Here is an 11,918-nt window from a genome sequence, read left to right as displayed (position 1 = left end):
CCCGCCTTCCCGCTCCCTGGCGCTGCAGGACCAAGGCGGTACAGGAGCCTGTGGTGTGGCACTCACCCATCCGATGATGCTCGACACGCGGTCCAGGGGCTCAGGCATCACCGGGCATTGGTCGTTGGTGGGCAGCAGCCCGCCGAGCAGCACGCCAATCAGCAGCGGCATGCCAAGCCAAAACGCGCCCTCCCATAGCTGCCGCCGCCTGCAGCCCGGGCCCAGCAATCACGAACGGTGCTTGTCATTGGTCTGGTCGAGCAGGGAAGGCACCAGTGCCGTGACGAGGGTCGGGAGGGAGGAAGCTGCAGCAGCCCCATCTGCTGGCGCTGCCGCCGCTGGCGCCGCCACCATTGACCCACTCCCAGCCGGCAGCGGCGCGCACCTGCTGGGCGGGCAGAAGCCCAGGTTGATGACGGCGCAGTTCTGCTCAAAGTCCGCCCTCCCCTCGTCCCCTTCACCGTCGGGGAGCGGTTCGTGCTTCGGCAACAGCGGCGCCTGGCTCATCCTCTCCAGGTGGGGAGCCTCGGAGGGCGATGCAAGCTCTATTTCAGTGCCAGGGAATTCTGCCAGCGAACTTTGTGAGGCTGCAACTTGTGCGGGCTGTTTGAGGGGAGAGCGGCGAAAGAGTATGTTTTGATTGGTGGGCGGCAGCGTGGCTGGATTGGGGGTCACGGCAGTTGCCAGCACGGGGCGTCGTTCTTGCAAATACAGCGCGCCAAAGATTTGCATGCTATGCCAACGCATCGACAGACGAGCCAGCCGCAAAGGCTGGCGGGAGCTGAGCACTGTGCAATTGCGTCTGGGCTTTGCCAGTGAGCCGTGGGCTTTGCCAGGCGTCTTCACCACACCCCTCTTCCAGCCACCGGCTGGCCGTGTTCGGCTGCTGCGCATTGCTCATTCACTTTCCCTCAGCCCCGGCTCCATGCCACCCAGCATGCTGCCCTCCGAGGCGCCATGCATCTCGGGCGACATTGCATGCACGCCCAGCAACAGCAGCCTGGACAGCAGACAGCCCGCCTCAGAGCTGCGGCCTCCCAAGTCGGCCAAGCGGAGGGCCGCAGAGGCCCTGCTGCACCGCCGCTACAGCAGCAGCACCCTTGCCCCGGATGGCGGCGGCGGCGGCGCCAAGCGGCAGCGCACAGACCAGCAGCGCCCGCCGGTGCGCGTGGCGGCCTGCTCCGACTGCGCAGCCTGCAGCGCCGACTGCGTCGGCGGCAGCAGTACCGCGGCTGCCTGGTGCAGCCAGGATGTGGCACTGCCGCCGATGGACTGGCCGGCGGCACTCCAGTCTGTGTCTCTGGAGAGAGACGTGGTGGTGGATCAGCGCACCCAGTGCTACCACCTACCAGGTGTGAAGTAAAGACGAGCAGACGGGCACGCCCCGCCACCCGCCCACCCTGCATCCCACCCTGCATCCCGCCCAACCCGTACACCCACGCGCCACCCCCGCTTCCCGCAGGCGGCCTCCGCGTGCACGGTGGTGGCAGCCGAGGGGCAGCTGCCCGCGGCGCTGGCCGCGCTGCGCCGCAGCATGCAGGACAGCTGCGTGGCGATAGACCTGGAGTGGAAGCCAGAGGGCTGGGCCGGCGGCGGCCCCACACGCGTGGCACTCATGCAGCTGGCCTCTGCCACGGTGGCGGTGCTGGTGCGGGTGTGCCGCCTCGGCTTCCGCATGCCGCCCAGCCTGCGCGCTTTCCTCAGGTGAGCCGTTGGCTGCCGTTGGCTGGGCTGGGCGCCGCGTCCCAGGCACGATGGGTTTTGCCCTGTGGAGCCGCCTGCACCCTCCTGCTCCTCGGCCCACCGGCCTGCCTGCCCGCCTGCCTGCCGTGGGGTTGCGACGACTCGCAGCTCACCTGTGCGGCTGCCTGCCCCGCCCCGCGCGCCCGCCTGCCCTGCCCTGGCCTGCAGCGACCCGGACCTCACCTTCATCGGCTTCTCCTGGGACTCATCCGATGAAGTCAAGATGCGGCAGACGTTTGGGGAGGGCCGCCGCGAGCTCTTCCCTCGCTTCCTCGACCTGCAGCAGGTGCGGCGGCGGCGGCGCGGCCCGCGGCGGGCCCCGGTGGGCCCCGCCGCCCCACCTGCCGAGCTCGCGTTGCTGCCGGCGCTGGCACGGGCCTCACAGGGCGCCATGCCTGCACCCGACTTGCTGCGGCCCTCTGCGCCGATGCACCGGCTCTCACACCCTCCGCGGCACCCCCGGCCACCCTGGCACCTGCCCCCGGTACTGCAGGTGGGCGCCTCCCTGGGGTACCACGGCTTTGGGCTGGCCGCCCTGACCAAGCGGGTGCTGGGCTTTGCGCTGCCCAAGTGCCGCAAGGTGACCATGAGCAACTGGGAGGCGCGCCAGCTGTCGGCCAGGCAGGTGCAGTACGGCGCGCTGGACGCAGTCGTCACGGGCCACATCTTCCGCGGCCTGCGCCTCTGGCACGCCTCCCCCTCCGCCTGCACCGCGTGCCGCCAGATGCTGGGAGCGGTGAGGCGCGCCGGCGGCCGCCGCCGCCGCTGCTGCCGCGACCGCCGCTGTGCCACGCCGCCCGCTTGCCTGCGGGCCCATGCTCGGCGTGCCCAGCCCTGCGCTGTGCCTGCTGCATGCGGTGCGCGTGGTACATTGCAATGTACCATATGGGGGCTGCCGCTGCTGAGTTTGGCACGTGGGCGATGAGGAAGCGATGCAGCTGAACGCTTCTTGCTGATACAAACCATCAGACTCTCCTACTCATTCTGAGCCCAGCCGATGCCCCTGCTGCCGCTGCTGCATGCCTGGCGGGCACGCTGCGCCTTGCCGTCCTCTCTCGCTGCTCGCCTGCGCGCTGCCCATCCTGCTGCCCTCTTCGTGCTGGCTGGGCGGGTGACGAGAACGATGCAGCTGAACGCTTCTTGCTGATACAAACCATCAGACTCTCCTACTCATTCGGACGCCCCCAATGCACATCTGCCGCTCTGTTTGCTGCGTGCACTGCGCTCCAGCTGCCGCTGCTGCTGCTGCTGCCCCCGCCGTTGGCTTCTGTTCTGTGTGCCTGCGCTCTATAGTGGCTCGGCCGAGGGGCAGGTGACGAGTTTAGGACAATTGGGTAATTTGCAACCGACTCTCGCTGACGACACTTTGCCTTCCGATGCCCCTCGGACCCTCGCCCCGCGCTGCCAGCCTCACGCGCACCTCTTGCCCTGCTGCCGCATGCTGTGCCTGACGTGCCCCCTGCCGCGCGCCCCTCCCACCCCTGCCCACCGCTTGCAGGTGCTGCCGCAGCCCGCATGGCACTGCCACGACTGCAGCCGCGACTTTTCCACCAGCGGCGCCCTGCAGAGCCATCGGGCGCAGAAGAGGCACCGTGTGAGCCCCGCGGTGTGCGATGAGTGCGGGCGGGTGCACGCACAGCGGGCACCAGAGGGAAGCAGCGCCGGCGCTCTGGCGCTGTTGTGAGGGAGCAGCTCGTTCAACCCCCCGGGCGCCGATTTGGCACCCAACTGCCCACTTTGATTCACCCCGCCATTTTTGCCATTGCGCTTGTTACTTTCCTTGACCCTGTGTTGCAAAGAACTGATCGCCCCTGACTGACCATGTTGCATGCTATCCTGACTGGCCTCCCTGCCTCTCCTGTTGCTCCCGCCGGGCAGCCCACCTCTTGCCTGCTGCGCATTCATGGCGCCCCGGCCACTCAATGCAATTCTTGAAGTAGACAGTGCTGACATCCAGGGCGGTGGGAAGGCAGAAGAGGAAGGAGAGGCAGAGCCCTCTTTAGGAGAGCTTAGCTTGGCTGGGGGGGAAGAGAAGCTGCGGCCGCGGCGTGGGTGGCTCCGCCAGGGTGGCCATGACCCTGGGCCTCCCGGCCCATCAATGATGGGTATGCGTTCCCGTGGCCACACAATCTTCTCTTCTTGCGCTTCCACGCCCATTGTCGTCCGGCCAGCCGGTTAGAGGACGCTCAGTAGAGCCATGGTGACCCGCACTGCCTCCCCCCTCCAAGTGGCAGCCATCGCGTTCATCTGTGTGGGATCGGTGTCGGCATTCGAACGCACCGATTGGTGGTACAAGACATGCCCAGGAGGAGACTATGCCGCGACGCCCGACAAGTGTGAGTGGTTTCGCCAGCGCATTCTGCCTGCCTGTATGAGCGCAATGGTCATGAATATGCCGCAGTTGATTGGCGGCGAGAAGTGCCGGTCGGACGGGCCAGTACAGCGCCATGCATGGCTCCATGGCGCTGGTACCTGCCACCGCCTGCCGGAGGAGCTGCTGCGCATCCACAGCTGACACTATGCATGCCGTTTGCCTCTTGATCAGCGGCCTTGTGAATCCATATCCCACAGGCAGAGAACCATGCAGCTGACTGAGGGCCTGCACATGCCTCTTTGCCGCTGCTGCAGGCGCCACATGCACGTGTGGGGTGCGGCCCGGGCTGGGCGGCGCCGACTGCTGGCAGTTCCCAAACACCTTCTGCAGGTACGCCCACCAGCATGACATGCCCTGGTGGCCATGCTGGAACGATCCATGCCATGAAGCGCTGCTGGGCGTGTGCTCTGCTGAGGGCCTGTTGCTCTTGTGGGGTCCGCTGGTGGGGAAGGCGCTGCCTGTTGGCCCGCCCACCTCCTCCCTCCCGCCGCCTCCTGGTGCAGCTGCTTCCAGGGCAAGGGCGAGAAGTGCAGCAGCGTGCGGCGGGTGCTGGAGTACAATGACAAGCTGGGCAGGAGTGTGACGGTCAAGCGCAAGCTAAGCCAGCTGTGGTGAGAGGATCGGATGGCGGCCCGCCCGCTGCAGCGCTTCTGGCCAGTGCTGCACGCTCTGTTTGTAACCATCGAGCGGGACGCATGGCGCTGTCCCGCTGCGGCGCTTCGCAGCTGTGCCCCTAGCCATTTCCAACGGGCGCCACTTGCGCCGTCCCCCCACCCTCTGCCCCCTCGGTGCGCTGCAGCCCCGACGGCTTCCGCTGCCGCAACAGCGCCACGGGCCCCTGGTGCTGCCCGCGCAAGGCGGTGGGCAAGCCCAGCCGCGGCTGAAAGGCGCCCAACGCCCCCAAGCTGCCCGCTGCCTGCCGCCGCAAGGGGCTGCCCACCGGAGAGCCCTGTGACTTCCCCTGACCAGCCGGCCCCCTCCCTGGGGCTTCCCACGGAAGCCCATGGACCGATGAACCCCTTCCGGATGCAACCATCAACCCTGGCGTCGTGTGCGTGTGCACGCGCCGCACCCTCCACGCCCATCTCAGCCCTTCCCACCCTCCGCACCCTGCCAGCGCGACCTATAACGCATTGCTTGTCTGCCAATCCCTTCCCATGAAATTGACTTCTGCTGCACAAGCACAGCCTTGCCCCGATTCATGCCACCATTCCTTACCGCATCTACTTGTCCCTTACTACGCAGCGCCCTACGGCGTCACTGCTCGATCATGTCTTGAATTATTTACTAAATCCATCAGATCAGAGGTCTCTTCTGAAAACACGGACTTTGTAAGGTGCTACTACAGCTGGCGCTGGCGCCGGCGGCGGCCAGCGCACATGCTGGTCGGCATGGGGCGCCGCCCTGCCCTGTCCAGCACAGCTGAACGCTGCCAGCCACAGGGCAGCAGCCCTGCGCGCCAACAGGCTACACATTGAGGTGGTCCACCGTTTAGGAAAGAACCTTGGAACAGAGAGCCGACCCTTGGCCTCCACAGCCATTCGAACCTTGGATGAGTACCTGGTAGCCTCCCTAGCAAAGACATCAATCAGCAAGCGGACATGCGAGGCGTGGGCATGAACGGGGCGCTGCTCCTTCTGGCGGCAGCCCTGATTCTGCAGGCCTGGAGCGTGGGGGCACCCAGCAGGGCTGGCAGCAGCAGCCTGGGCCATCAGCGGCAGGGGGCTGCGGCGGCAGCAGCGGCGGGCGCTGGCGTAGCTTCGCCCCTGCTGCCTCGATCCCGCGCTCTCCAGCAGGAGGCCCCAGTTGACCCTGCCACTCTGAACAACTTCACAGGTGAGTCAAGGAGGGATGGCCTCACGGAGAGACAAAACTGCCGTCGCTGCTGGCAAAGTGCCCGCCCGCCTCCTGCGCTGCTTGCAGGCGTGCCCGTGCTGCCGCTGATCGGCCCCCGCAGCGTGCTCGTGGCGCTGCCCCTCATGCTCGCCCTCTCCGTCAGCATCCCCCTGGGCTGCTTCTTCTGCTGCCACCTGTTTTAGACGATCTCCTGAGAGCGCCGAAGAAGCAGCATGGCTGGCAGCCCTTGCTGACCACCCGTGGCACAACCTCACCCGCGACGCGACGGCAGCCGCCCAAGCCCACCCGCACCTGCCTTGCCCAACCATTCTCACTGCCATGATGGCCCCACGCGTGTACAGATGTGTGTTACAGCGGATGCCAAACAAGTGTAGCACCGCAGCGGGAGGGAAACAGGGAGAGAGGGAGACGGCGCATTTGAGGTGCGTGCAGAGCAGGCGGGAGCAAGGGGATGGACAGCTGGGAAGCAGATAACCCAGCACGGTGTGGAACACAGGTGGAACACAGCGGTGGCAGTTCCAGACAGGTAAGGGGGCATGTCTCACCGGCGCTGACCGCCCGCGTTGCGGGCGGCAGCGGGCCGGCGGCCCGTGTCGCAGGGCGGGGGGCACTCGGTGTAAGGTGCCAGGGGGAGAGGTCGAGAAAGAATAAATGGGGGCCTAGGCGACTCCCTATCTGGAGCTATGAGTTGGTGGCGACATCAAAATCAAACACTGGTCATTTCAGTCAGGCCAGCTAAAGGCTGCTCTCAGCGAATGGGACGGCGGCTGCCAGCTGGCAGCGCGCCGAGCCGGGCCTGCTGCCAATCATCAGCGCCGCGGTGGCCGACACGGCGGCGGCCAGGGCTGCGGCGCTTGCGCCGGGCCCCTCTGCAGTCGGCGCCGCGGCGCCGGTGCTGCTGGCCGGGGAGCGCAGGGAGGAGCGGGACAGGCGGCGGCGGGTGGAGGCGGAGGCGGCGGCACCGCCGGAGCTGGGGCGGCGAGAGGTATCCAGGGTGTGAAGGATCTGTATCTCAGCCACCTGGCTGGATGCCTCGGACAGGCAGCGGCTCAGCCGGTCCAGCTGCTCCAGCTGCTGATCCAACAGCTGCGCAGCGCCCGCGGGCGCGGCGGCTGCCGCCGCCTGCGCCGCCTCCCAGGCCCGGGGGCTGGCCCGGCACAGCAGCGCGCACCGCTCGGCCGCGGCGCGCGCCCCCGCCTGCGCCGCCTGCAGCTGGCTGGCCGCCGCGGCGCGGGCCTGGTGCAGCGGGCAGGGCGGGTCGGTGGCGCAGCCGGCGGAGCCGCCGCTTGAGGCGCTGCCGGTGCTGCCCAGCGGCGAGGAGCTGCTCGACAGGCGGTGGCGGGAGGGCGGGGTGCTGGGGCTGCTGCCCGCGTGGCGGTCGCTGGCATGCGAGCCTGCGAGGAGCACCAGGCAGAGCAGGGAGGCGAGCGGGCGTGGCGTTTGAGCTGCACTGCGGCGGCTGCTGCACCCCGCCTGTTGTTTATTTAAACACGCCTGCCAGCAGCTGGTGTTTGCCTGCGTGGCCAGCCGCAGCCCACGCACCTGAGGCAGAGGCGAAAGAGCCGGTGCTTGCGGGCGCCGAGTGCATGGGGTGCTTGCACGGCGTGGCTGGCTGGCTGCCCGCGGCGGCGCCGCCGCGCAGCGAGCTGGGGCGGCGGGCGTGCAGCGGGCGTGGGGCAGGAGGGCTGCCGCTGCTGGCAGCCAGGGCCCGCTGGGCCAGCTGCTTGAGGGCGGTCTCAGACTGCTGGGCACGGAAGGAGGCGGCAGGCGGCGCCGCGGCAGGCACAGCAGGCCCAGCAGGGGCGACCGCAGGCACCAGCCTGGGGATCCTGCTGCCGACAGCCGTGGCCGGCGCCGCAGCCGGCATCGAGGCAGCGGCAGGCAGGGACTGGGCGCTGTGGCGCCTGCTGATGCCGCTGGCGGCGGCAGGTGTGGAGGCGCCTGGCGCAGCGGGGATGCGCCAGGTGGGGGTGCCAGGAGCGGGCGAGGCAGCGCCAGAGGCAGAGGAGGGCTTCACGCTCAGATGACCTGCAGCCAGGAAGGCACAGCCAGGCAACCATGGGCAATGCAGGGCAGCATGCTTATGCACATGGTGGCGGGCACAGCATGCATGCATGCCTGCACTGCTCATCCGGCAAGCACGGCACACCCAGCTGGCTGGCATCTGCCGCCCACCTGAGTGCAGCCAGCTGGACACCTTGGCGGCAGGGGACATCTGGTGGGAGCCGGCAATTGGGATGGGGCAGGGCGGGGCATCCTGCGCCTGCTGCTGCACTTGCTGCTGCTGCTGCTGCTGCTGCGGTGGCGGCTGTGAGGGTGTCTGCTGGTGCTGGGCGGGAGGCGCGGGGCCCTTGAGCGGGCTGCTCCTGCGGACGGCGGCGGAGGCTGCCCGGGGGGTGGCAGCCGCAAGGGGCGAGCCTGGGAGGGACTGCCGAGAGTGGGGAGTGGCGGCTGAGCTGGTGGGACGCCACAGGCGGGAGGGCGATGGTGGTGCAGCCGTGGGGGCTTGAGCTGTGGCCTGCCGCCTGGCTGGCCCACCCCTGTTGAGCGCGAGTGCGGCTGCTGCGGCCGCAGGGGCGCTCCCCGCTTGCTGCCTGCGCTGCGGCTGGGCCGGCTTCTGCGGGCCCAGGCTGAAAGCGGTGGCAGGCCTGGCAGAGGCCGCCCTGCTGCTGGGCGAAGCGCCAGCCGTGGCGACGTGGCCCAGCTGCCTGGTGGTGCGGCGACTCAGCCCGCCGGTGGTGGTGGTGGCGCGGGGCTTGGCCGCCGGGGCGGTGCGCACGTGCGGGAGGGGCAACACGGCGCCGTCGCTGCTGGCGCGGCGCCGCCTGCATGCTGCCTGCTGGCTTGGGACTGTGCAGAGCCAGGACTCTGCATCGTCCTGCTGCTTGCCCAGCTCACCATCCATCCAAGCAGTGGCGGCATCCATGCCCGGCGCCTTCTGCTGGTGCTGGGCAGCGCTGACGGGGCTCGCCACCTGCCGCTGCTGCTGCTGCTGCTGGGACCTGTCCGGGGCGGCCTGCTGGGCACCAGAGCTTGGCTCTGCAGTCAGCCAGTCGGCCTGGTCCGGCGCTGCGGCGGCCAGCATGCGTTCAAGGGCAAAGTCGGAATCCGAGTGCACTCGAGGGCGGGATATCTGTTGAGCGTCGTTTGGTGCGGCTTGCATAAGGCCATCCTGGAAGGAGGGGGGCAGTGTTCAAGCAGTTGAGGTACAGTTGAGGGCGCCCAGGGCGCTGCCTATCGGCAATGTGCCCCCTGGCCGCTCGGCGGCGTAGAGGGCCACACAACGGGGCGGCATAGCCCATTGCATCACTCCAAAATCCCGGCAAGCATGCCTGGGGGCTCTCCAGGCGCACCAGTGGCGAGGCTTCTGCCCAATCTTCGCCGGCAACGGCAGCAGATGGGTGCGCGCAGCATGCGAGGGAAAGCAGCGCGGTGGGGGACGCCCTCGACATAGTTGCTGCCTCTACGTCGTTATGGCCTGCAAGAGCTGCGGGGAGGCGCAATGGGCGAAGTGAGGCGGCACAATTGCGACAAACGCGGCAGAGGTGTGGTGGCCTCTTGCGACTCCTCCAACAGCAAGCTATTAATGTTTGTTATTGCAAAGGAGTCGGGCACTCACTATGGAGCCTGACGGAGGCCGGTAAAGGGGGACATGGAGCGTTTCGGAGTCAAAGCGATGTCTTGGCGGGCATGTGAGGGCGCCAGTGCCTTTTATGTCGGCAGGGAATGAGAATGGGGCGTGGCGGAGTGCGAGGAGTCGGCCACGGCGCTCCTGCGCCGCCTGCTTTGCCAACTAGACCTCCACCATTGAGCGCCTTTGAGGCTCAAGATGCGTTCATTCCACTCCACCGATCGCCGTATACCACCTTCAAGTGCTGGAGGCTCCTTATCAGCTTGGCCGCCGCGATGCGGCGTCTGCGGCACCTAGGAAGCGCCCTGGCGCGCTGCAGCAGCCGTGTGCATGGCGAGGAGGCTCCCAATGCAGCCGAATGGGCGCGGCAGGGCGCCTGCCAGGCTGCCGGCTTCTCGGGCCGAGCGGCGGCGCAGCCGACTGTGTGGCCGCAGGCGAGCGGCGGCGTGTGCTGTCGTGCGGCTAGCAGATCCAGTTGCAGTTTGCAGCACGCGCTGACACACCCGTCCAACCCTGATCATGACCCGATGGTTGTGCAGGCGGGCTGGAGCCCTGGCGGTAGCCCGTCGTGCGGCCACCTGTCTTGGCGATACCAAGCGGCGGCGCCAGTCAGCTGCTCCGCCGCCAGCCAGCTGCTTGCGGTGAGCATGCCGCTGGGGAGCTGCGATTGCTGCGACACTCTGTGGACGTGCTTGCATGCAGGGCAGCCAGCTGCATACTATGCCTGAACGTACCGGGGCCTGCGCCACGCAGAGCCGTCAAGTGGAGGCAGGGAACAAGGAGGCGCAAGGGGCCATCAAAGCTCCTGTCGGCAGCAGCGGCGGCGGAGGCAACAGCGGCGGCGGCAGCGGCAGGCCTGCCGCAGCGCCGGCCACCGTGAGCGGCGGCAGCAGCATGGAGGAGCAGGGGGGATCCGTGAGGGACACGGAAATCCTAAGAGAAGCGGCGCAGTGAGTTGTAGTGGTGCTGGAGCAGCCATGTGGCGGCGGTGCTGGCTGTGCTGCCTGCCTGGTGGCTGGGCAGCACGCTTGCCCGGCCCAGCAGCTTGCCGCCCTCCCGTGTGCCGCACAGCAGATGCCTGCCGCCTTGCCATCCCATTGCCTCGCCACGCAGGTATGTGTTCCCCAAAGGCAGCACCGCGTGGCGGTCCCGGGTGGCCGTCGCGATGGCGCTGCTGCTGGGCAGCAAGGTGCTCAACGTGCAGGTGGGCTGGCAGGCTGGGGTGGGGGCCGCACAGCAGGAGGGTAGGGGAAGGCAGGCAGGGGGCTGCTGTATGCCGCCGCCTTGCTTGTCTGGTGCCTCCCTCTTCTGCTTTCCCCCTGTCCATCCCGTGGCCTCGGCGCATGCCCCCCCCAACCCGCAGGTCCCTTTCCTCTTCAAGTACACAGTGGACAGCCTGACTGCAGACCCCAGCGCCCTGACCCCCGCCGCCGTGGCGGGCGTGCTGGCGCTGACGCCGCCCGCACTGATCGTGGGCTACGGCGTGGCGCGCGCCGGCGCCGCGCTCTGCAACGAGGCCCGCAACGCCGTGTTTGCACAGGCGAGAGCGGCCCGGGTGCTATTTTGCTCTTGTGCAGGGTTCTGGGGTTGAAGGCCGCTGGGGTTGGCCCGCCTTTTAGGGGCAAAGTGCCGCCGCCCCCCCATCCCTCTCCAGCGCAGTGCTCCCTCCACCACCCCACCGCCTCCCTGCCATCCCCACCTTGACCCACCGCCACCCGCGGTACCGCCGCCGCCGTGTGCCGCAGGTCACCCAGGGCGCCATCCGCTCCGTGGCTGCCAAGGTGTTTGGCCACCTGCACGGCATGGACCTTGGCTTCCACCTGTCGCGCCAGACGGGGGCGGTGTCGCGGGCCATTGACCGTGGCACACGGGGAATCAACTTTATCCTCAGGTGAGGATGAGAGGAGGGGAGGGGAGGCAGGGAGGGGGAGGGAGGGGCGTCGGCTGGGCGCGGCATGCTGGCTTGCTGGGGCGGCGAGGCCGGCGGGAGGCGGGGCGTGCGACCCTCCATGCTCCCTGCCATGGCAACTGCATGTACCGCTTGCACTGCTCCGACGCGCTTCGATGATGTACCGCTGATGTACCGCCACGGTACCGCAGCTCCATGGTCTTCAACGTGGTCCCCACCGCCTTTGAGGTCACCCTGGTGGCGGGCATTCTGGCCTACAAGTGCGGCCCCGCCTTTGCCGCGCTCACGGCGGGCACCATCGCCGCGTACACCGCCTTCACCTTCTCCATCACGCAGGTGGGCTGGGGTGTGGGTTGGGTTGGGTGGTGTGTGTGTGTGTGTGTGTGGGGGGGGGCGGGGGGCAG

At 68.3% G+C, this 11,918-nt stretch overlaps 3 protein-coding genes across 3 annotated transcripts in view; 2 read left to right on the top strand and 1 right to left on the bottom strand.

The window, feature by feature from the left end:
• Positions 1 to 937: 937 nt before the first annotated feature.
• On the top strand, positions 938 to 5,001 carry CHLNCDRAFT_54323 (hypothetical protein; the record flags this gene model as incomplete). The annotated part of the gene is made up of 9 exons (XM_005844716.1): positions 938 to 1,318; positions 1,463 to 1,704; positions 1,912 to 2,029; positions 2,237 to 2,479; positions 3,242 to 3,423; positions 3,925 to 4,079; positions 4,372 to 4,447; positions 4,621 to 4,728; positions 4,917 to 5,001. 9 exons carry the CDS (start codon positions 938 to 940, stop codon positions 4,999 to 5,001), a joined length of 1,590 nt encoding a protein of 529 aa, XP_005844778.1.
• Positions 5,002 to 6,709: 1,708 nt separating this feature from the next.
• CHLNCDRAFT_138640 (hypothetical protein) lies at positions 6,710 to 9,137 on the bottom strand (the record flags this gene model as incomplete). Its single annotated transcript, XM_005844641.1, has 4 exons — positions 6,710 to 7,368; positions 7,517 to 8,002; positions 8,150 to 8,359; positions 8,513 to 9,137. The coding sequence occupies 4 exons, from the start codon at positions 9,135 to 9,137 to the stop codon at positions 6,710 to 6,712; spliced, it is 1,980 nt and encodes a 659-aa protein (XP_005844703.1).
• Positions 9,138 to 10,132: 995 nt separating this feature from the next.
• The window catches only part of CHLNCDRAFT_58805 (hypothetical protein), a gene marked incomplete at both ends in the record, with an annotated part of 5,988 nt that continues 4,202 nt past the window's right edge, over positions 10,133 to 11,918 (top strand). The window contains 6 exons of the mRNA XM_005844715.1: positions 10,133 to 10,246; positions 10,308 to 10,555; positions 10,719 to 10,809; positions 10,969 to 11,160; positions 11,351 to 11,496; positions 11,706 to 11,850. Of these exons, the coding sequence (XP_005844777.1) occupies positions 10,133 to 10,246; positions 10,308 to 10,555; positions 10,719 to 10,809; positions 10,969 to 11,160; positions 11,351 to 11,496; positions 11,706 to 11,850 (936 nt within the window). The remainder of the gene's footprint in view (positions 10,247 to 10,307; positions 10,556 to 10,718; positions 10,810 to 10,968; positions 11,161 to 11,350; positions 11,497 to 11,705; positions 11,851 to 11,918) is intronic.

The sequence above is a fragment of the Chlorella variabilis genome (genome assembly GCF_000147415.1).
Source record: "Chlorella variabilis unplaced genomic scaffold CHLNCscaffold_21, whole genome shotgun sequence".
NCBI classification, from domain to species: domain Eukaryota; kingdom Viridiplantae; phylum Chlorophyta; class Trebouxiophyceae; order Chlorellales; family Chlorellaceae; genus Chlorella; species Chlorella variabilis.
This window is presented reverse-complemented; position numbering and strand designations above follow the sequence as displayed.